This window comes from Leptonotus elevatus, chromosome 1 (assembly GCF_054856555.1).
Source record: "Leptonotus elevatus isolate MCC_2025b chromosome 1, RoL_Lele_1.0, whole genome shotgun sequence".
Taxonomy (NCBI): domain Eukaryota; kingdom Metazoa; phylum Chordata; class Actinopteri; order Syngnathiformes; family Syngnathidae; genus Leptonotus; species Leptonotus elevatus.
This window is the reverse complement of record NC_141239.1, coordinates 52,955,840-52,980,462: the sequence shown is the minus strand read 5'-3', so window position 1 is coordinate 52,980,462 and position 24,623 is coordinate 52,955,840. Positions and strand designations below refer to the sequence as shown.

The 24,623-nt window shown below is 39.0% G+C and overlaps 2 protein-coding genes across 3 annotated transcripts in view; both read left to right on the top strand.

Moving 5' to 3' along the window:
- Window positions 1-4,437: 4,437 nt before the first annotated feature.
- Window positions 4,438-11,980, top strand: LOC147184612 (THAP domain-containing protein 6-like). Of its 2 annotated transcripts, XM_086069598.1 has the most exons (7): window positions 4,438-4,684; window positions 6,457-6,556; window positions 6,847-7,039; window positions 7,194-7,280; window positions 10,041-10,302; window positions 10,401-10,531; window positions 11,786-11,980. In XM_086069598.1, the coding sequence occupies exons 2-6, from the start codon at window positions 6,477-6,479 to the stop codon at window positions 10,502-10,504; spliced, it is 726 nt and encodes a 241-aa protein (XP_085925724.1). In that variant the 5' UTR covers window positions 4,438-4,684; window positions 6,457-6,476; the 3' UTR covers window positions 10,505-10,531; window positions 11,786-11,980. The 2 variants fall into 2 exon arrangements, with proteins under 2 accessions (XP_085925724.1, XP_085925716.1); XM_086069590.1 differs by lacking the exon at window positions 11,786-11,980 and having other exon boundaries at window positions 10,401-10,813.
- A 1,924-nt stretch (window positions 11,981-13,904) lies between these two features.
- Window positions 13,905-24,623, top strand: part of smg1 (SMG1 nonsense mediated mRNA decay associated PI3K related kinase) — a 44,974-nt gene continuing 34,255 nt past the window's right edge. Inside the window, exons 1-13 of the mRNA XM_086069568.1 lie at window positions 13,905-14,123; window positions 17,351-17,499; window positions 17,645-17,797; window positions 18,349-18,485; window positions 18,582-18,640; window positions 18,745-18,958; window positions 19,194-19,319; window positions 19,465-19,537; window positions 20,779-20,876; window positions 20,968-21,141; window positions 21,471-21,692; window positions 22,456-22,557; window positions 24,282-24,572. Of these exons, the coding sequence (XP_085925694.1) occupies window positions 14,047-14,123; window positions 17,351-17,499; window positions 17,645-17,797; window positions 18,349-18,485; window positions 18,582-18,640; window positions 18,745-18,958; window positions 19,194-19,319; window positions 19,465-19,537; window positions 20,779-20,876; window positions 20,968-21,141; window positions 21,471-21,692; window positions 22,456-22,557; window positions 24,282-24,572 (1,875 nt within the window). The 5' untranslated portion in view covers window positions 13,905-14,046. The remainder of the gene's footprint in view (window positions 14,124-17,350; window positions 17,500-17,644; window positions 17,798-18,348; window positions 18,486-18,581; window positions 18,641-18,744; window positions 18,959-19,193; window positions 19,320-19,464; window positions 19,538-20,778; window positions 20,877-20,967; window positions 21,142-21,470; window positions 21,693-22,455; window positions 22,558-24,281; window positions 24,573-24,623) is intronic.

Genomic DNA, 24,623 nt, shown 5'->3' with positions numbered 1-24,623 from the left:
CACAGGAAGAGCAAGCACTGCGGTGAAGATGACTCAGCCACTAGGGTTGCCATGGAAACACACCCTCTTTGCAATCAGTCTCTAAGTAACTGTGCCGTTGCTGAGGACTGAAATTGTTTGTGTGTGTGTGTGTGTGTGTGTGTGTGTGTGTGTGTGTGTGTGTGTGCGTGCGTGCGTGCGTGCGTGTGCGCATGTGACACATTCAGCTATGAATACCATTAGGTCTACAGACCAAAGAGATGGTTCATTCAGCAATTTTCATCAACACAGTTCAAATTTGAATGTCATTGAAGTCTCTTTTCCCCCCACAATTTATCTGACATCACAATATAAAGTGAGTTTGTAAAAAATAACCACTTGAATGTTAATTCCCGGTACACTGTGGATACTGGCAAAAACTTGAGCATCCCTGACATGCATGACAGCCACCTCTCAAAGATATTTATTGCTGTGAGTGAGCTACTTCTGCCTGCTTCTTTATTGACTAACAAGCAACCAAAGGCAAGAAAAAACCCAAATCAGAAATACATTTTTTTAACTGCACCTTCATGCATAATATTTCATAACACAGATATCATGTGTGATGTTTTTATTACGATTGATGTTAGAAAATGGTTCATGGTGAGTACCCGCTTTAATATGAAAATTAAGCAAAAAAATCATCACAAAAACCGTTACAGCTGCATGTTTTTATGTTAATGTACAAAAATGAACACTGTCTAGACTGCACTGTATTTTAATCTCACCAGGTCAACAACTTCCCATTACTGAAGGTATCGTTTGCCAATTTCACTGTTGGCACACTTTGGAGTAAAACATTCATTAAAATGTATTTAATAATTTGGTGTGAGCAGGTCAGTCTTGCAGAAGTACTAAGTAGTAAGTAATATCTTTAGGACTAAACAACAGTTTCATGTTTGTTAATCCAAAAGTATATATATATTTAAATTTCAATTAACCTAACATGCACACTTTTTGTACAAACCTTTCACTTCATGAGACATGCCCTTCAGTGTTTACATTTCGATTCACACACTACAATCCTAAATCAAAGATAATAAGCATTTCATAGTTGATTAATTTCCGTGAAAAAAGAAAATCAACAGTATCTTTTCCAAACAACTTATGAGTTAGACATGTCCACTAAATCAACCTTTCTCTCACACATTCTTATGCCTGTCTGCTCCCCAGCCATCTTTCCATTCATGTTTTCCAAGCCACTCATTGTGCTACCAAGCTAAGCTAACAGACCCACCTAACCCACCCACTGTAAGCTTCTCCTCCACACAGTGATCAGTGTGTTTGGATGGATTGACGTCAGGGCTGACGCATGGCAGCTTTGGATGTCCGGCGCAATCAAAGGCCTGGATGCCAGGCCTTGAACAGAGGTATTATTGGCCAGCAGAGGGAGAGATACACAAAAAGAATAGGATGAGAGGGGAGGGGAGGGGAGGGGAGGAGGAATGGACAGTTTTGAATGAACCTCAGAATATTATGATGTGTTTTCTCTATGAGAACTACCTAGCACAATGAACCCCCACTATTCATGGGGGTTAGTGACCTACGCAAAAAAAAAGAAGAAGAAAATTCACAAGCATTCTGCAAGCGGAGTGTTACAGAAAGTGCACAAATATGCACACAGGTGAGATTACGTGTGCCTGAGCATTTTTACAGTGGTAAATGTTGATGAAAAAAATAATGTGCATATGAAATAATCTTGATGCAGCAGATTCACATTTTTTTTTTACTTTGGAAACTGTCCTCAGCTATTTGTACTCTTTCTGAAATGCCCTATGATGCCACAAGATGGTGCCTGACCTCTAGCGAACAGTAAAGTATAGGTTACTTTTTGGTGTCAATGAAGTATGTGGTAGTGATCCACCTCGACTGCTCCAAGATCTTTGTACGGTGGTTTCCGAAGAAGCGAACAAGCGTCCCATGTATGTTTTTGCTTTAATGACACCATCCATCCATCCTCCCAACTGCTGATCCTCACAAGGGTCACGGGCGTGCTAGGACCTATCCCAGCCAATCGCTGGGCACACACTAACAAACAATCACACACACTAACAATCCCACCTAGGAACAATTTAGAGCAGGGGTGCTCAAGTTCGGTCCTCGAGAGCCCCTATCCAGCCTGTTTTCCATGTTTCTCTCCACTAACACACCTGATTCATAATCAGGATCGTTATCAGGCTTCTGCAAAGCTTGCTGATTAGATTCAGCTGTGCTGCAGGAGGGAAACATGGAAAACAGGCTGGACAGGGGCTCTCGAGGACCAAACTTGAGCACCCCTGATTTAGAGTCTTCAATTAACCTACCATGCATGTTTTTCAGAATGTGTGCGGAAAACCACACAGGCACGGGGAGAACATTCAAGCTCCACCCAGGAAGGTCACAGCCCAGATTCGATCTCACAACCTCTGCACCAGGAGGCGGACGTGCTAGCCAGTCAAACACCATGCCGCCCGCTCTGATGATTAACAAGTGGAATCAAATTATGTATGTTTATTTTAGAGAGTAAACATGAGTTTGAAATTCTATTAAAGGGGTTCAGGATGGTAGTTGAGATTAACGTTGAAGTTTTAAACTGTTAATATGTCAATTTTAAATGTTTTGAGGGATATAGATTCTTGACAACTTGAAAACACTGCTCAAGACGCACCTCTTCAATCATTTTTAAATGCCTATCTGAACTAATTGTGCATATGCTATGTTGTGTAACCACCTCCGACCAAATTAATGAATTTTGCTGTGCATTAATCAATAGTATTATTATTACTATTATTATTTACAAATTGTTGATGATGCAGCATATTCTATGTAACTTTAATGAAGTGTGAAAGAAGGTACAGTATTATGTCCAATAGTTTTGTTCTGCAATATGAATGTTTTTGATGATAACTCTGAAGCAGTTGGGTTCCCTCTGGTGGCCAAATATGTAAAATACAATATTGCCTCGAAAAATGGATGGATGGATGTGGCCAACACAGTAAATCAGGGGTGGCCAAGTTCAGTCCTGGAGAGTCACTATCCAGCCTGTTTTCCATGTTTTTCTCCACTAACACAGCTGATTCATGATCAGGATCGTTATCACGCAAAGCTTGCTGATGAGCTGATCATTCGATTCAGCTGCGCTGAAGGAGGGCGACATGGAAAACAGGCTGGATAGTCGCTCTCGAGGACCGAACTTGGCCACCCCTGCCCTGCAGTAAATGGAATTAAATTTGTAGTATAAAAGATACAGACAAAAAAAGGAAACAAACAAACGGGGGGTTGGGGGTGACTGGGGGGGGGGGGGGTAGCACAAAAGAACAAAAATAGTGCCTCCATATCAATGGGCATCAGGAACCCAATTAATTAACCGCTGGGATTCTAGTGTTCCCCATGCCCATGTAAGTGGTGCAGCTCTTTTAGGATTAAACATGCATTAGTTCATACATTCTAACTATGGACCGTTTCTGCAAGATAATAATAAATATATTAAGGAAAAGAAGGAACAATGTGGAAATGATGACAGAAATTAACCTGGTCCGCTCATGTACCTATATCATTCACATCACAGCTGTTACAGGCAGGGGCATAAGATGAGGGGCATAGCCCCACGAGATGCAGAATGTGAGCACAAAATTTCACAACAAACAGCAAACAAAAAAAAAAAACTGAACAAAAACATAACACTGTGTGAAAAAAATGAAGAAAAGCTGATACACGATTTTTTATTATTTTATTTTAGTTTTAATATTAGGCTGTTTTTTGTGTGTTTCTTAACACATTGTTTTTGTTGGGCGTAAAAGATTAAAAGGCCACAATGCTTGTGTAGTTAAAAAAAAAAAAAAAAAGGAAGGTCATAACAAAAAAATTATTATTTTACTAACAACTAACAGATTAACAAACATCCATTTTATGGTTTATCCTGCAGTTCTGCAGCAATAATCATTACCACTAATGGAATAATAATGTCTGGAGTAGGCCTATTATATCATGTGGTGATAACCTAACCAAGAGAAAGGGTGTGAAAAGCAATTATTACGGAAGGGGCAAGGCTATATTATACCCTATTGCAATATTAAATTAGTGAACGCTTACATTACTTTGTGTCAGCAATGCTTTTTAAGATGGAGTTATCTTCACTCAAAAAAATAAAAATAAAAAAATGCCAGAAATAATGACGCTGCATATTTGAATCACTTGAACTTTTTTCATATAATTTGGTAGGCAAATCCAATGCAGGATTCCCATTCATTTCACTGTAAATACGTTTTACCAAGTCGAATCAAGGTTAAGTAAAGTAAAGATATAGGAACATTAAAGCATGTATTTCATAAAACATAAGGTGGACTTTTACTTAAACAAATTACAAATATGGTGGGCCGTGGCCCGTTATGATTATAGAACACATATTCGCGTTTATTTTGAAAAGCGCCGGATGGCGTTTGGAGCGCCGCTTCTTCCGCCTCTTGCATGCAGGCGTTTATTTCGAGAAGCGCCAGACGGCGTTCGGAACGCCGCTTTTACTAGAGATATCTTATGGTGGTGGCCCCTTGTTCCTATGTGGGCTTTTTACGCTTACTGGCGTAATAATCATCGCGCACTGATGGCTCAAGGTAGAAACGGCAACGTAACCGCTGGTCGGCCATCTTAGGACAGGGGACTGCTCTGCTTCGCTGTGCTGTAGTCTGAGGTAAATAAGATGATTTACTCACTTAAATACTCGTACCTCGCTGAATTCTGACGAATTTATTAAAACTGATTGGTTTATTACAAACGTTATTAAGTGTCTAATAAGTTTCAGCCCGGATGTTGAAAGAACAGATTTTCTTTTTGAAAAGCTCAGCATATTTGTTTATCTTTCATTTGTGCCTGGCTACTCAAGGTTTTGCTCACATAATCAATATTTTCGATTATAATTAGGTTTTCCTGAGACCAATAACGTTTTTTGACCACCTAATCTTTTGTCGAAGTGACATTTTTGTGGATGTGGTTGTGTTTATTTGCTTGTTATGTTTAAGGTAAGACCAGGGGTGTCCAAACTTGTTTTTGTTTTGTTTAGGGCCGCATACTTAACTCATTCACTCCCAGCCATTTTCACTGAAGCCCCTTTATTGGATTTTGACAGATTTTGCAAGATCCACAGGATATTGTGTTCTATTGATATAAAAACATGGAACCTACCAAAAGAAAGATTAGAGTCTCTTCTTTCATCAGGAAAAAAAGTATATTTCTGTCTGTTTCCGTTTTGCAGCATTTAGCATTAGAATATAGCTAAATTTCATCATTATTCACAAATCTGCTTAGAACTGTGGGGAAATCAACTTTTTTGCAACATGGCCCTGGTTGATCTCTTATACTCTGCTGTAGGGTTGATACGATACTAAAATTTCTAACTTGATATCCATACTCGATACTATTTTTGATACTGCAGAAATTAAAAAAAGAAAAATACTTTAAAAAATTAAATTTCTTTAAAAATGCAGAGAAAAATATTTGTTATTAACATAACCGCAAACAAATAATCAATTAAATACAATTATTAATAATCCCATTTTTTTTAAATAAGACGCAGGCTAATAAATTATAAATAACACAAATTAAAGAATACATCATACAAAAATTGCCACAATTACAACATTTTTGGTTGTCTGAGATAAAAACACACATAGGAAACACCAATCAGAAAAAATACGAAGTGGTTAACTATACAAGTAATCAGAACTGTATTTTGGGGCAGTAAACTACACAAGTGAACGCTACCATGTATCGATACTATCGATACCGTGACAAAGTGATATTGTATCCGGAAACGACATGATAGTATCGATCCTTTTCAAAGTGTCGATACTTTTGACAACCCTACTCTGCTGCCACCTGCTGGCCGTTTTTGTAATTACTACCATTGCTTCACCCGTTCTCTGAAGTTCAGTGGCTGCATCAAAGCCTTCTGTATGCTCTGGCATAAAACAATTGTATAAATACGTCTTTGGGACACTTAAAACATTTAAAATAGAATGCATTTATACGTTTTTGGGAACAAATGAGATAAAAATGGAAGGATGCAAGGACCACTTTAAAATTATTATATTATTAACATAAACTATTTTATTATTAGTAGTGGCAACTATTTTTTTTAGCCCCCTCTCTTCTAACTGCCCACCTGCACGTTTTTGTTGTTGTTGTTTGTTTTTTACTTGCCTCGTAGACAGCACCAAATGCCATTTTTAGTATATGTGGCGGGCCACTGAAAAATAGATGGTGGGCCCCAAATGACCCCTGGGCCATAGTTTGGACACCCCTGACAGACTAATTACAAAGTAGACGTTGCAATTTTACAGTGGCGGATGAGGCTGAGTTACTCTTTCGTTTCAACATAACTTACGTTGCACATCATTTGCGTTTCGTTTGTTAAAAACATTTCTTTTTACATTTAGATTCTTTATGCTGGCTTTGTATTTACAGAAATACCACTTCATGTGAATATGCCTGATTTTTGTGCCGCCTATGGCTGCGCCAATGAACGTAGCCTCCAAACGAGAAGCCGTGGGATCACCTTTCACAAGTAAGATGTGATATTACGACAGTATTATGACTAAAATCGGATTGCTCCTTCTATAAGTTACAAGTTATGTTACACATGAACAGTGTGGCTTTGAGATATTGCAAGATTGCTTTCGACCATGTCTACCGCCTCATAATTTTTTCACCATTATTGTCAAATTCTAATTGTTTATGTAAGCTAAATATAAATATATAGGCCTACTGTATTTTTTTGTCCTTACCCTTAAAGAAAAGAAAGGTGGAACATGTTGACAATAATGTATCTGAATACTTTTTTGTCTCATTTTTAAGGTTTCCTAAAAGCAGAGAGCGCAGAAGGCAGTGGGAACTTACCCTAAGAAGGGAGGGTTTCATCGCTAATGATAGGTCACTTCTGTGCAGTGAACACTTTGTAGGAGAAGATTTTGACAGGACAGGGCAGACTGTCCGGCTTAAAGCTGGTGCTGTGCCTCAAATCTTCAACTTCCCCGCTCATCTTCAAAAGGTATGTGCTTCATTGGCCACAAGAAATCAAGCTGTTGAAGATGGATGCATAAATATTTAGATATGTAATTTAATGTCATACTTTCTGCAAGTTTAGGAATACATAATGTCTTGTGTACCACAGAACATCTGAATAATTAACTGCTTAACTTCAGCCGGTAGCTACAAGAAAAGCAACTGCTACTAGAAGAGCAGAAGAAATCCTGCCCATGGGCCTTCAGAATGAGCCTCCCCCTGATTATGTGAGTATTTGCTGGCATGTGGAATGTCACGAACAAAAGTGCCATATTGCTTCTAACTGTTTATCTAAGTGGTGCCCAGAAAGGATGGTGTTACTAGAAGAGCCCAATATTTTTTTAGGTGCTTTCTGTGTAAAGGACTGAGAACCACTAGTTATTCACTTGCTGTATGTCACTCATACACCGAAGAATAAAACATGTGCAAACTACACCCAGGGGTAGTGAACCTGTACAATCAAGAGACACATATTCTCTATTGTAGATTTAGAGAATGTTAAATTGTATTTGGGCTTAGCATTTATAGGTGAACATTAGGGGTGTAACAAAAAACGATTTGAACCGGAAATCCGGTTTTGATTTGAACGATGCGAGTGCGCCGGCACATGGACTCATGAATCGGTCTACAAATAGCTTGAACTGGCCCATGGCCCGGTCAAATGTTATAAATCGATTTTATGTTGCTGGTACAATTTTACAGGGTGTGCGCTCCCCGTTCGCCACGTCGCCAATGACGAGGAGGAGGAAAAAAACGCAATTTTCATACAGTAATCCCACAATCCTCGATGCGGCCAGTGACTCACGTGATTGGTTATAGTTCATTCACAACATCGCCCCAAGCCAAAGACACCTTGCTTATATCTGCCGGCGCGGCATGCTACTGCTAGCGAGTATTAGCAAACAAGCCATTCTGTCGCGACCTGAGGAGGGATGAAAACGGGAATATTGTGTCGGTTTCTGCTCCAAAACTTAACTGTATTGCCCCCGCGTCGCATAAAAAAAACTTTGAATTACCCCCTGGGCTCGCTCGAAAGTCGCGGGGGGAAACGAAAGATGACAGGACGTCCAGGATGCCAACCCATGTCAGATTTTAATGGCTTGGCAGCGTCCCCTGGCTTTGACACTAAAGTGTGTAAAAGAAGGAAAATCAGACGCTTTCACAAGCGGTAAGTCAGCCAGGATTGCAGAGAGATGACGAGTACAAAGATAGAACATCAACATATACCCGTTTAATTTTATTTTCTTGTGTCGTTGAGTACACGTAGTTCCCCATATAAACTCAGCACTGATATACGTAACATAATTGTCATATTAATGATATTATAGTTGCGACTGCAATTGTAATGCAGTAATAATGACAAAACTTTATTGTTATTATATGTATTATAATAACATTGCATTAGGAAAATATAGGGGTAACTGCCTGTATACAGACACAAAAAGAAATAAATAAAAATGTCACTGTACCACCATTTGGACCAGCATCATAATACAATAACATAGTGGAGCTGAATGTTCTTAAAAATGAGGTGTTTCATGTTTGGGTTCTGTTTTTCCTTGTGTGTCTCCCTTGGTCTTGTTAAGTGTAATCCTGCCCTTCCTCGTGTCAACCAATCAGTGCCCTCAGCCACTTGTCTTGTTGTGTCATTAGCGTGTGTATTTAGTCTCCTGTCTCCCCTTTGTCTGTGTCGGTTCATTGTCATTTTCCTCCCGTCATGCTACCAGTTTTTGCCTTGTTGTCCCCCCCACATTTTGTTTTCACTTGCCATTTGGAGTTCGCTTTTGTTTTGTAGTAATTAAAGTCCTTTTTTATACATCACCTTTGCCTCCTTGCCCTGCTTCCCTGCGACTGGGTCCTCCACCCATACTTTGCCTTCTTGACAAGGTGGAGGATTTATTCCTAAAATAAACTAGTATTTATTACTGTAGGCCACTGCAACAAACATTAACACTGTGCTTGAATGTAGGAAATAAAAGTGTTATGTTTGATAATTACATTCGAATGTATTGAAAAATCCATCCATCCATCCATTTTCTTAATCGCTAGTCCTCACAAGGGTCGCTGGAGCCTATCCCAGCTGGCTTCGGGCAGTAGGCGGGGTACACCCTGAACTGGTTGCCAGCCAATCACAGGGCACACAGAGACAAACAACCATTCACACTCACAATCACACCTATGGACATCTTGGAGAGTTCAATTAACCTGACATGCATGTCTTTGGAATGTGGGAGGAGACTGAAGTACCCGGAGAAAACCCACGCAAGCACGGGGAGAACATGCAAACTCCACCCAGGAAGGCCGAAGCCCGGACTCGAGCTCACGTCCTCTGCACTGGGAGGCGGACGTGCTAACCAGTCACCCACCGTGCAGCCCGTATTGAAAAATATTAAGTAAAAATCATACTCAAATAAATGTTCAAAAAACAACATTGCAGAAACATTAAAGAACCTTAAAATAAGGCTGGCATTGGCACAGATACATGGTATCGGTACTCGCCCTTCAATACTTACAAGTGTTGCATTTTATTAGGCAGATGCATGTTAAAATAGCATTTTAAAAGACTGCTACTTACTAATTTGGTCTGTAACATGTCGGAGCATTACATATGCAAAAATGAATAAAAGCAGATGTTTGCAAATGTGCAAATTATGAGATTTAGATAATTTTAAATTAAACAAGATATTCACACGATTAATGGAGTATCAAAATAATAATAAATAATAATAATAATAAATGAATTTGGCAGTTGACTAGTTGTCAAGTAATCAAACAATCGTTGCACCGAATCGAATCATAATCCTACTGAACCGAACCGGATCGTTCCATTTTAAAATCGAACCGTCCTTGTATCGAATCGCACCACATGTTATCGAGATGCATATCGAATCGTCTTGATTGGAGAGATTTACACCCCTAGTGAACATGAATTGTTAACAAGTTATTGTTATTAACTCTATTATTATATTCCTATAATTGTTCCATAGCAACATGCAGCCACTGCAGAGAGGCAACAGAGCCGGAAGAGGATAGCCACTGACCACTTATACGCGTTACCTTCTTGCCCCAAGGCTCTGAAGGCCAAACTTGATGCAGCCATGAAAACAGTGCGGAAACTGCAGCGCCAGAAATGCAATGCCTTTATGAGGGAAAGGAGGGCCAAGAAAAACATGCATGCTCTTCTAGAGCAGCTAGAAGACAAACGTCTGATCAATGAAGAACTGACAGACAAGCTTGAATGCTACTCGGGTAAAATCAGCAATTCATTGAATATTATTTGTTTGATTCCCTCATTTCTATTCAAAAGAGACATAAAAAAAAGAACACTTCTTCAAATTAAATTTCAGATCTCCCAATTCAGCTCCTGCCGAAGCAGGGTGTAGAGTACACCAAGGACCAGCGTGAATTTGCCCTCACGCTCCATCTGCATGGTCCAAAGGCATATACCTGAGAGAGACTGAAGATTCACCAGTTCATTGTAAATGTATCGTTTCTCTCTAATTTGAACTACATTAACAACTTAAGTTATAGTATCATTTATGGCTCGACTTACTTACTTATTTAACTGCTTATAGATGTGTTTAGTATGTCCAGTGTCCACAGTAGGGGTGCTTGGGTTAGTAGTTCATTTGATGAATGATTAAATGGCTAATAATTTTACCAAGGTGGCTGAGCTCTCTTGACGCCAAATCTGGTCTCATCTAAATGATTCTGGACATCCTGAATAAACAGGCCCATGAAGATGAGGCCAAGTATGGTTGTTTCACTCTGATGCTTGATGCAATGGCTGCAAAAAAAGCATGTTCAGTATGATGCACAGACACATACACACAAAAAAACACGCGTGTGGATTTGTGGACACGGGGGATCGCTTAAATCAAACTGACATAGCTTCTTGTTTTTCATGGTGGTTGGTCTCCATGCAGTGTTTCCCACACCATAATAATACTTGGGCGGGCCACCCAAGTAAATTGGCCACCACCCAAGAAATGTTCTAGAAAATTTTATAAAACGTGTCACGACCAGATATACCGCATGTAACTAGTAAAGTGTAATTAGTTTGCTGTCACTCACTTGTGGATCATGAGATTAGAGGAGACTCAAGTAACAGGACTGTCCTTCTTGTTCCAGTCCACTGACAATCTGCTAGATTGGCCGTGGCAGTGAAGGGCTTGGCATGCTCTCTATTAGTTGGTAACCTCTCCATTTCATTGGCTGGTAGCATAGTTGTTGGCGTCATACCTACCAAGAAAAATGAAATTTGTTTGAGAATTTGGGAGAGTTGAACAATCTACAGCTATTTGAAAGTCTGTGTTCTATGGACTGTAATGTTATGAATGCTCGAGAAGCCCTGTCCCAGGATGGCCACCCTGTGACGAAGTTACTTCTCAATAGCTCACAAGCTGCACGAGCCATCTAGTGTTCTTACAGATATCTATGCTCCAAACCCGGCATTTATTTTGAAAAGCGACGGCTGGTGATAGGCGGGGGGAAAAACGCGCTCCAAACGCTGTCTGACGCTTAAAAGCGGCGCTCTAGACGGCTACGGCACTTTTCAAAAATAAAGGCGGATATGTGTTGTATGATCATATCGGTCCACCATAAACCATATGCATATTAGAAATGCATTACAAATTTGTTAACCCAGACAAACTATAAAAATAAATATGTTTCCCAAGACCTTTGGGATAATATTTTGGTGGTAGTGTGATGGTCTGGTTTTCAACTTCAGGGCCTGGATGACTTGCTGTGATTGACGGAGCCATGAATTCGGCTGATTGCCAGAAAATCCTTAGGGAGAATGTTCCGCCATCAGTTTGTGACCTCAAGCTGAAGCACACTTGGGTTCTACAGCAGGACAACGGTTGTAAACACACCAACAAGTCAAGTTCTAAATGCTTTAAAATAATAAAATTTTAAAAACAGACTATTTGGGAGTGTTTATTTTGGTTATCTTTGCCTGATACAGTAATTACATTTGGTTGATGATCTTTAACTTTAAAGTGGGGAAATTATTCTGGAAAAAAAAAAAAGTTGAGAAGGCTGCCCCCACACCAAATTTATTGGAAGCTTGATTACCAGAATACAATGCATACATAAATACAAATGTAAGCAGAGCTGCATTAAGTATTGTTAGATGCTTAAATTGTTTGGTAAGATTGTTGACATGTAGTGAATGTGTGTGTAAGCGGGGTGGATTCTGGGGATGTGATGAAGTGTTGATTCAACATGTATACAATCCATGTGTCTCTCAATCCTGAATGGCCATACTTTTGTTTTTCTATGTTTCTGCCAAATTTGAAGTAAATTGGTTGGCTTGGGCAAATTTTTTTTGCCGTGACACTAACCGCCATGCCTCATATTTTTCACTGCTTCCAGTGCTAATTTAAGGAATTTTGTCAACAACAAATAACTCCTAACTCTGACATATTTGTTCCTTATGATGCATATTAACAATAGGCATCTATTATAAACATGATGCACAAAAATAATTTCTATTATTTTGCATTTTCTGCTGTATTGTACGACATTCATATTACTACTTTACATATGCACATTACTTTACTGAAAGGAGACTTTCTGATTATTTTCTATTGAAATTTCCAATTTAATACTCATTTTAGTTTTAAAATTATGTTTTTTGTTCTGATGAGATTTACTTATTGCTTCGCATAGTGACTGGAATTAATAAGGATGAGCGGTTTGGATGATGGATGAAAGGATGGATGACAACAATTGTATGGGTAATGGATCATTCCAGAATTGGAGGACATTTTACGTCCCACTCATCAAATTTTAAAAGAATCCACATACAAATTACTAAAATGTGCAGTTTCTGAGTAAATTTACTTGTCCTGACACCAAAGCTTAAAAAAAAAACTAAGAAAAATGAATGCTTGAAAATTGTTTTTAAAATACCAAATAAGTCTGGACACCCTAAAATGCCTTTTTTTGTTGTTTTACTATTTGTTTTCGTTGCTGTCCCTTGTAACTGTGAACATTTGTTTGAATGAACATAATATTTATATCGTTATTCATGGAACGTGTGTCCTACAACATGCACACAACCCTGTTACCAAGAAAGCTGTGAATCAGATGATACGCTGGACTTGACATTATCAAAGTTTTCCAAAGAACAGGTCGAGCAAAGGTATGTACTCTCTTCTATTTTTCATATTTTTATAAAATAGTTATCCTTTATTGAATGTCTCACTCTGCCTCGTGATGTTATGATCAGAATCGTCCAAATTTGCAACCTGTTCCCTACAACCTGTTGCTGCAATTTAGAGTGACGGGGTGATTTAAAAAAAAAAAAAATTGTACCATTGATCTGAAAGCTGGTAATTTATTACCAAGCTATTTTTTGATGAACATGTAACAGAAAATCAGAACAGAGAAGGATTATTTTTCATTTGTCCTCCAATTCTGGAATGACCCATATGTTATTGGTGTCTGTGTTAACACGCTTTCAAATGATAGCAAGTCTTTTGAAAATAGGATACAATTGATAGAAGTTTGAAACTCGGATTCACCAGTAAAGTCTCGATTCCCATTGACTTTGCTTTAGTCGTTAGCCAGAAATTAGTGCACTTTCACTGCTTTTAAAAATTCATAACTTTCTTAATATTAGTTACAGGAAACCGTTACTTATATAACTGGAACAGTCTTTAAAAGACCACTCTTGACAATGCTAGTTTCGTATTATGACATGTTACGCAGAAACCTACCCAATATTGTGTAGTAGGCTATTATTAAAATATAGTACATTGTAATGTAGATCATCAGTCGATAGGAGGCGCTAAAAAAAAAGAAGCGCGTATCGGCTGCTTCTTTCAGCACGAAGAAGGCTAACCAAACACAACCTCAAGCTAACTGTAACAACGAGTTGCCACCGATTTGCGATACTTGCCAATATCAGAAAGTGAAACATAAGCCCGAGGTAATCGGTTAACGTTACCGCTGCAAGCGGGCCATGCAGCTCCCCAGAAGGTAATGAGCCGGAAAGCCTCGAGGTCTCGGCTCAGCGGTGCCCACAAACTGCAGCCACACCGGAATGACTGGCAGCCCAGGTTGGTGCTCTGTTTTCGGGGACGACTGATGAAAATAAGACGCTGTGTGTTTTAGGGCCTGTGCTCAGCTTCTTCATGAAGTAGTCACCGCATGGAAAGGGACTTGTTCCCCTCCCCCCCACTCATTAAATTAAACACCTATACGTGGCCTAGTATTGGCCTTGTAAAACATTACGTGGTCACAAGCCCGTCACTTGTCTAGTTTTAGGCGGTGTGCGAGCCTCCCATGCAGGATTGACTTAGTGATATGACGCTAACGTTAGCATGGGATTGCCTTCAAACATTCATTTGAAATGTGATCAACACCTGCGAATTGATGCCAGTTGTGCTTGGACATCTGATCGTAAAGCGCGCGCTAACGAATTCTGACAGAAATGCCTTTGTTTGATGCCGGCGCCCAGCTTCTGCGGTGTGTGTTGATTTGCATTCTACGTGTCTATGGGATTCTCATAAGCATATACTGTATACGTACTTGAGTTTACAATAGATTGCCTCTTCTGTTTTTGATTTTTGATTTTTTTTTGACGAAGACAGATAACCCTGGCCAGTAGGCCTTAAAAAAAATCAACCGTGGATTCAACGAGGTTAAATTGGGAGGCCGTAGAATAGATTGACATCACTCTCGCGAAAAATTGCAGTTACCCATTTGTCCCCTCAGAATGCATCTGCTTTCGTTTCATCCATTCCAGTTTTTAGGTTAATATTTAATTTGTAGCCACGATGATAATAATATCTGGTTGATGAGCACGAGGTGTCCACACTGCATTGAACTATGACCATGTGGGAGCAGCAGACATGAGGGAGTTCACCACACTCGGTAACATTCTCACCGTGTAAATATGCTAGCGCTTATGTTGGGACAAGTGCCATTTGTAACGGTATTAAATTCTTCTCAATTTACACTTACTGTATTTACACCTTAAATGCACAAAAGTGTAAACAACTCAGGGTGCCAAAAGTTAAGTTTTTTTGCCACCAATCGCAGTGTCATTTGGAACAACTGGTACGTAAATCAACTAAAATACAGTAATTAGCACAGTTTGAATGCAAAATTTGTGAGAAGCAGAAAAGTTAACAGCCACGCAGTTGTGTTTTTCTGCATATTTCTCTTATGTTAAGGTTTCACTTTTGTCGTTATAATAATAATGTAATAGCGTTAACATATTATCGGTTGTTGCTATTGGGAATAAATATTTATATTGATTATGACCAGTAATGAAAATGACACATCTACAGTTATTAAAACTACATTCCTATTTAATCAGCGTTTCCAGAATAGCATGTCTTTAGTTTATTGTACATCATTGTATTCTACATTTTTAAAGTCTACTGTCATTGTGACTGCACAAACCCAAAACTCATATTAGCCTTTCTTAGTTGGGACTCACAAATCATTTCCAGGGTGAATTCCCTTCTTAGTTCCACTGTGCAAGAAATAGGAACATTGCTACTAATATGAGGGACCCACTGTCGGTATTGTGACTATTTATTTATTTATTTTTAAGAAAAAAAGTCAAAAGAGTGATCGGAAAAAGTTGCTAAGTAGCAACACTGATGACACACTTGCTCGCTTGTTTTGACAAGACACATTTAAATAACTTGCAAAATAAATGCACCTTATACATTAAATTTCATTTTGACTTACCAGTCAGCGACTGTGGCTGAATGCAGCCCATGGGCCGTACTATGCCCATGTCTGCACTATGGGCTGTTTTTATTTCACCTTTTATCACAGCTAATCAGGGACAATTTATTGTCATCTGTCATCATTTTGTGGTCAGTGTAGTCTATATTTACAGCATACAGTAGATATAACAAGTAGGGGTGTTAAAAAAAAAAAAAGATTCTGCAATATATCGCAATATTACAGCACACAATTATCGTATCGATTCATATGCAGCCTAATCGATTTTTAAAGATAATTTTTTTATGAAAATATTCAACACAATGTCTTACTTATGGTTAGGTTTCACACTTTAAGAATGTTATATTAATGGAACATTAAGCCTTAATATTTTATTTCAATGCTGTTCAAACATGAAACAGATTCCAACCTGTTTGTTAAATACAGTGGCTCACAGTTACAAGCCTGAAGTACATTTTCATACAAATCTTAGTGTACATTTACAAGTTTACTGATTAGTATTTTCAAAATTTTAGTTTAAAAAAATTGCAGTAATTGACTTATCGATTCGTGTCAAGATTAATCGGTATCGAATTGAATCGTGATACAGATCGAATCGCAAGGTACTAGGCAATTCACACACCTAATAACAAGTCTACAAGCCCCTTTTCAAATGTCAGGTATTTGTGGTATACAAAATGAGCCCAAGATAAATTATTTCAAAAATGTTCCCACCATTTAATTTAAACTCTAACCTGTAAAACTCAATTGAGTAAAACTAAGATCAAGAGGGGAAGTAAAAATAAACAATATATTGTGGTTGCACAAGTGACACCCTTTCGTAAGTAGGGTTGTGACTGTGTTCAGAATGAACCAATTACATTCCAAAGTTCCAAACACTTTTTAAATGGAAGGCAGCACACACCTGCCATCATTTAAAGTGCCGTTGATTAACCCAAAATAAAGTCTAGCTGCTCTATTGGCACAAGCCATCGTCAGCAGTGAGCTTCCACAGCATCAGAGGCAGCTCATTGCTTAAAGGTTATCAATTACGAGAAGAAAAAGTATAAAATAATTTCCAAATCATTGTGTCTATGCTGTGAACCACAGAGAAGCCAGTCATCATCAAGTAGAGAAAATATGGCAGAGCAGTGATACAAAGATTTGGAAGTCCTGCCAAAATCCGCTATGTGCTGAATGTCAGTTGACCAAACCGGGAAAACAGGTAGTGAGCTACTTCACGGGTTGACAATATAATGGTTTGAACCCGAACATGCTAAAATTTTGTTTTCTTAATGGCTAGTGTCTTCAGTCGAAAGTTAAATATATATATATATATATATATTATAAACTCATTTCTGTTATCATGGCCCTCTAAAAAAAAAATTTACGTGGCAGTGTTATTCAGAGCATTGACCTAAATGTGTTATTTGATTATGTACTGGAACTGGTGCATTTTATGTGTTCATGGCAAGCAACTGTTATGTTCTTAAAGAAAAGCCGAGCTTCTGATTTTGTCTTGTTTTTTTTACATTTGGATAGATCTTAAATGCATCAAACTAAATATCTATAATATGCCTATTTTTTGTTTCCTATTCTTCAGAGTTGACAGTGTGTCATTCATCGAGGACGGAGTGAGGTCCAGAGAGCTCGGCTCAGCGGCGTTTTCCGACACATTGCCCTCCAACTTGGCTGAGCAGCCAGTGGTGCCCAGCGATGCCTATGCTGCTGCAGATGCACTTCATGAAGAGGGTGAGGCCTTCTACACTTCATTCTCAAACCAACTAATTCTTAAGATAAAACACTTTGACTTCTTAGGAAGGAATACAACATCTTAGTTAGAGATGTGCCTTTGAGAAAAGTGAAACTGCACTTAAGCATGTTTTACATCCCGCAGGTGGATATGAAGCTGGCCAAGGTGTCTGTGATACTACTTTTGGTTGGAAGTCGTTGGGGCAAGAGTTGAGGCCAAATGAGGTGACGGTGGATTTAAACTCTTTTCAGCATGGAAACCGTGCTTTAGCTTCAAAGGACATGAGGAAATCGCAGGGTGAGGAACTTTGATGGTATCTTTAACTCATTTGCTCCCAAAAATGTAGGAACATTTTCTATTTTAAATATTGCCATGGTCCCAAAAATATATTTATCAGTTTTATCTGTTATGCTATAGCATACAGAAGGCTTTGATGCAGCCTCTGACCTGAATAGGTTGCTTAAAGCAATGGTAGTTATTACAAAAACGGCCAGCAGGTGGCAGCAGAGTATAAGAGATCAACCAGGGCCAGGGTATTGTGAATAATGATGAAACTTAGCTAATGTTAATTGCTGCAAAACAGAAACAGATACATACTTTTTTTTCCCTGATGAAAGAAGAGAGACAATTTTTTCTTTTGGTAGGTTCCATGTTTTTGTAGCACTATAAAACACAATATTCTGTAGGCCTTGCAAAATCAGTCAAAGTCCAGTAAAACAGCCGGGAGCAAAGGGGGTTGCTTCAGTGAAAATGGCTGGGAGTGAATGAGTTAACAAAACAGCGGAACAGTGTCTTGTATTTCACCGACTGCAGTCTTAATCGTGTTTAATGTCAATGTGTTATTGTAGATAGAGGGATGGCTCACTCAGATGAGTCTCGGTTGGCCAACCTCCTGCGCAGAGTCTCAAGGGAGGATGATCGTGATCGAAGGTTGTCCACCCTCAAGCAGTTGAAGGAATTCATCAGTCACAGCGAGAACAAAGTGGTCAGTAGTAAAGTCACCCTTGGCTTAAAAAAAGAAACAAAGAAGCAAGTTAGACATGTTAACTTGGTAAATGTGGATTTATATATTTTTCTACAGAACTTGGTCAAACAGTTGGACACCATCCTCAACACCTTGAATGATATTTTGAATGAGAGGTAAGACAAACTTTGACCCTGTGACAATCATCTAAAAGGTAAAACAAAGAATTTAGAATCCCGCTCCTAACATACAGGCTTCTGTGTGTTGTTGATGGTTACAGTAGTAAGCTGCTCTGGGAGTTGCGTCAGGATGCGGCAGCCTGCTTGGGTCTGCTCTGCACTGTGCTCAGCTACGAAGCGGAACGTATCTTCAAGTGGCTCTTCCTCAAGTTTACTTCGAGCAGTCGTGACGAGGTCAAGCTGTTGTACCTGTTGGCAACACAGCGTGCTTTGGAGGCTGCCGGAGAGAGAAAGACCTTCACTCAAGTCATGCAGGTAACCACATGTACATATCACAATTGCTCTCAACAGGAACTTGGTGTTCTCTCTTTGTGTTGTGGAGATAAGTCTTTGCTGAAAATTGTGGCACCATGATGTGATTCAGCCATTGATTACCAAATACCATAATCAATCAATCAATTTATTTATTGTCAATCTGCATTCACTGTAGTTCTGTAAAGTGTTCATAGTTATCTAGCTAATATTAACTGTGCTATTTTGTGCGTTATAGCTGGTGATGGGCAATCTGCAGTCCATCTTGGAGAACATAGACACTCCAGAGTTGCTTTGCCAAAGTGTGAAGTGTATTCTTCACGTGGCTCGCTGCTACCCGCATGTCTTCAGCACCAATTTCAGGGTGAGAGTTGATGTTGTTGTATATGGCTATAGGCTGTACTCTACACATTCATACTCATAACGTGCAAAAGCATGAACAATATACTAACATTGTGACTCTTGCCTCCACCTTTGCATCCTTGGGTGGTGGTTGTTATACTCAATAGGACACCGTGGACATCTTGGTGGGCTGGCACATTGACCACACTCAGAAGCACTCACTCACTCAGCAGGTGTCAGGTTAGTGACAATTCTCTTTTTGAAGGCAGGTCTTTTCATGTTCCCAAAGAACATATAGTACCTATACTCAATCGACTTTCATACACATGCTATGTGTATACGGTAGTGCTAAACAATGAAATTAATGCATATCAACTTTGCAGTGTAGGCTGCAATTTGGGGGGGTTCACATGTTTCTGTTTCATGAAATATGAAAAGTTGAAGTGATAAATCAACAGATTTGTTTGCGTTATTGTTTTAATCTGACCTATGGTTTACTGATTTATGTTTACACCACACTTGTTTGGTAACATTTTGTGAAGTTGATTTAGCGAATGCTTCGACTGCAAGTCGGTGTTTACTAAGTTAACAACTCTAAATTAAATGACATAAAAACTATGTTTCATATTAATTCCTGGTTCATTTGCCTTTAATTTAGCATAAACCTAACCTGTAAGACCAAAAGATTTCTGTATAGTAATTATGATATTGTTTGTTGTAATACAGATTAATTTCTTGTTTGTTTAAAACACACATGAGAAGAGGACCTTGAAAACCCCCCAATGCAATTAAAATTTTCATAACCATTCATACTCATAACGTGAGTTATGAGTGTAATTCATTCCATAACCAAACTGGTAATGCAATTTACTCTTATTTCAAATGTATATGACCCATTGAAATTACATCATTCTGATGAAACCTAATAAAGAAAATGATGTTGTTTTTGATGCAGAAAAAAAACAGCACCACATTAGTACATGGTAAGAAAACATAATAAAGCCTAATAGAGAATGTAATGAAATAAAATGGTTTTCTTAAGGTATGTTTACTGTTTGTTGAGACAAGCTGGATGTCTCAACACCACCAGTTGTGCTCTATATGTATGTATGCCTTTAATGGGCCTAGTGAGTTCCGTCAGGAACATGGATGGTTATTGTTCTATGTCTGGAGTTTAGGCTATGGCTGCTATCTAGTGCTCTCATTTTGCGTAGTTGACTGTTTGTATCGTTGAATTAAACGTCTGTAAGCCCATCGGCAAATGTTGCTCTTCTCCCCTCGCCCTCACTTCGCTTGTAACTCAAGTTTTCAAACAAACCAACCATGTGACGGCACGTAACACAAACAACTCTTAAATTGGGGCATTCGTAGGCCAAGGTGCCACCGTATTTGGATTACCGGTACACATAAAATGTGACATCAAGTTTATGAGTATAATAATATGCAATAATGTAGTTTGGTTGCCTTTTTCCCATTTAAAGCCTGGCTTCAGAGTCTGGAGCAATTCTGGGTGGCTGATTTGACATTTTCCACCACTCTGCTGGGGCAGTTCTTGGAGGACATGGAAGCCTATGCAGAGGTGAACGTGCATGCATCTGTTTGTGCTTGTGTGTGTTATTTATTTATTAGATTGTAATCAAGCAAACAGACTGACTTAGTTTTGCTTCTAGGATTTGGGCCATGTTGTGTCAGGTGAGGTGTTGGATGAAGACATCCCACCTCCTGCAGTGTCTCTACCAAAGCTGGCAGCTCTTTTGAGGGTCTTCAGTACAGTAGTTCGCAGCATCGGAGAGCTTTTCAGCCCCATCAGAGGACCACCCATCACTGAAATCTATGTCACTGATGTGAGAGCAACACACATGAAAACATGTTTAGGCTGGGTTGTGTTGATGTAATAAAATATACGTTTAATTATTGATTTAGCCTGCCAATTCACTATGGAAGATAAAAATAAGATTGTATCACATGTTGGGGAATTCTTCACATACATTATGTAGATATCCAGAACTAGACATTCCATAGTTGAAATTTGTTTTTTTTTTCATCCGGATGTTGTTCTGTATTTCTGAATGTACTGTATGAGGGGAAAAAAAGCTATTTTCATAATTTAACTCCTTGTGTAATCTAAGAGCATCAACCGACTATTTTTCATCTGCTCCCCCTCCCCCCTCAGATTCTTAACCGGGTTCTGGCGTGTGTGACCACGGCCAAGCAGGTCCAGTTCTCTGAAGCCGTTCTAACTGCAGGGAATGAGTGTGTGGGTGTGTTGCTGGCCAGCATGGAGCCCTGTGGTCAACTAATGGAGACAGTCTTAACCTATGGCTTGGACCAATTGGACTGCTGCCGTGCTTGTGGATCGGACTATAACCTGGCAGTACTCAGCCTTCTCACTCTGGTAAGGTCATCGTTAGTTGGCGATGAGCATTTGAGCGCATTTCCTTGAGTTAGTAAACTGAAAAATGAGTTTACAAATGGATAATTATTTCCACAATTTGATGTTTATTCACAAAATAAACCAAATTACAATACTTATTTTAACACAAAACTACAATAGGACTGTGAACACAGTGACACATGCTCAAATGAGTTCAGCCTCTTCACGGCTTCTGTCAAAATAAAGTAACTGCAGTAGCTTAATTCTTTATGAGCGGCAAATAAGTAAGCTGCAAGTTACAGCTCATTCAGAAACGTTCTGAAGCTATGGTGATGTAGACACATTGCATTAATTTTATCAAGCTTTAATTTTACTTTCCACCAGTTTGTGTTGTTATTTGATATTACAATATTTATCTACAGCATTTTACACTTATGGCTTCATTTTTTTCCTGCAGTCCTCACATTAGATGTGCATTGATTACTTGGATCATTTGAAATAAAATTAGTCATAATATGACTAACACTACAAAACATCATTGTTGATACAAATCTGTGTGTTCCAAATGCATGAAAAAAATGTAAATTGATTTCCATTTGTTTGTTTTTTATCACAGCTATTACTGAATACTTTTATTTATATTCAAGAGGAATGTTTAACACAACAGTAGAGCTTTTTGGACACATTTTGAAGACAAGGAAGAGCATGAATATTTGATCAAGAATTTAATTATCTTTGGCAATCATTGTTTATGTTTTACATTGATATTCTGATAAACTTTTAGATTGTGGAACAGATCAACACAAAGCTGCCTGTGTCCTTCGTTGAGAAATTGTTGGCACCGGACTCACAGCTGCAGGAATTGCGTTTCCATCGAGAGAAAGAGGTTTGTGACCACATGTTAATGGATCTAAACGTGTGTGTGCAGGCAAAGCAATGTGATTAAAACTGTTTGTCAATGTGTGTCATTGATGAACAATTATGGTAGTTTTTAATCTTTATTCCATTAAAAAAAATTAAAAATTTTTTTACTTAATGTGATGGAATGACTACAGTGCCTCTGGACAGTATTCACAGTACTTCACTTTTATGGTGTTGCAACACCCCATAATGACAATGTGAAAATAATGTATCAAAAATAAAATACTAAGAATCACTCGTACATAAGTAGTCACAGCCTTTGCCAAGTTAAAAATTTCACTGATCCTCCTTGATATTTCTCTAGCCTAATTGTCTGTCAGTGTGAAATGTAGTTGATTGGCCGTGATGCTCTATATAAGGCCCTGCAATTGATAGTGTAGGTCAAACAAACAAAGCAAGCATAAAGTCAAATTGTCAGTGGACCTCTGCGACAGGATTGCGCCCAGTTACAGATCTAGAAAATGGAGCTTGCTGGGCTGAAGATCTCAATGAGCACAGTTGCCTTAATCATCCGTAAATGAAAAAAAGTTCAGAACCACCAGAATTCTCCCGAGAGCTGGCCGTCCAGCAAAACTGCGCAATCGGGGCGGAAGAGCTAAAGAGGTGACCAATGGTCACTCTTTTGGAGCTCCAAAGAGGAGAACCTTCCAGATGGACAGGCATCTCTGCAACATGCCATCAATCAGTTCTGTATGGTAGAGAGGCCAGACGGAAGCCACTCTTCAGTAAAAGGCATACGGCAGCCTGACAAGTTTGCACAAAGGCACCTGAAGGACAAAAGTCTCTGGCTTGATGAGAAAAAGGTGAAACTCTGGCGTAAATGCCAGACCTTATGTTTGGAGGGAACCAGGCACCACTCTTCACCTGGCTGATACCATCTTTACAGTGACGTATAGTGTTGGCAGCATTTATGTTTTTAGTGGCATAATAACTGGGAGACAAATTGAGGTATAGATGAATGCAGCATTATACAGAGAGGTAATGGACAATGTGTTGCTCCTGAGCACTTTTGACCTCGTACGGGGGGCTACAGTTCATCTTTCAGCAGCTTGGCCCAGCAAATTGGCCTTGCCAGCCAACCGGCACTCTCTGTCCAACCTGATGTGGTTTGAGAGGTGCTGCAAAAAGAAAAGAGAGGTGTTCCAAACTTGTGTTCTCTTTTTTTCAGAAATACTTGCTGCCAAAGGTGCATCACCAAAGTTTTGAAAAAGTCTGTGAATACTGTCCATGAGATTTCTAATATTTGTATTTTTAATGTAGTTGCAAAGATTTCATTAGCTTTTTTTTCTTGGCGTTATTATGGGTTGTAAATGGTTATTTCAAAAACCATATTTGGAATAAGGCTGTAAATGTGAAAAAAGTGCTGTGAACACCGAGCGGAAACGATGTACATCCCAATATAAGATATATACAATATAAGAAATGATTGTGATTAAAAATACATTTGTTGGTTGTGCTATCGTAATCTGTATCAACATTTAATGGGTTTAATGTGGCTTGCTATGGCACATTTTAAAGTTCTTTTGAAAAATGTTTTCATACTTGGTGATGGCAAGGTTTCATTTGATAAACAAACTCAGCTCTATGTAGTTGATCCCATTAGCTTCTGCAATTGACAACTGTGAAGTAGTTTCTAAGTATTTTACTTCTACTTTACAATTTGTTTTGTCATGTATGTGCACTCCACAGGTGATGTCAGCTGTACATGGAGTGTATCAGGCACTCTTGAGTCTAAAAAATATTCCAACACTGGAGGCAGCTTACAAATTGGTATTGGGAGAGATGGCATGTGCCCTGTCCAGTATTCTGGCTACCCTGGAGCTGACTGGTGGGCTACAGCCACCCGATAGCCCCTGCCTCGGCATCCAGCACCCTGCTTTCGCTTTAGTCACCATAAACCCGGAGAAGGCACAGTTCATCCTCATTTTCAATCTCAGCACTCTCACCACCATTGGGAACACAAAGAACTCACTCATCGGGGTAAGTAAGATACACAGGTTTACAAAAAAAGTAATAATAATAATAATGTTT

Coding starts and splice junctions, on each gene's coding strand:
- LOC147184612 (XM_086069598.1), top strand. CDS start 6,477: ATGCCTGATTTTTGTGCCGCCTATGGCTGCGCCAATGAACGTAGCCTC. Junction 6,557..6,846: donor CGTGGGATCACCTTTCACAA/GTAAGATGTGAT, acceptor CTCATTTTTAAG/GTTTCCTAAAAGCAGAGAGC. Junction 10,303..10,400: donor CAAGCTTGAATGCTACTCGG/GTAAAATCAGCA, acceptor ATTAAATTTCAG/ATCTCCCAATTCAGCTCCTG.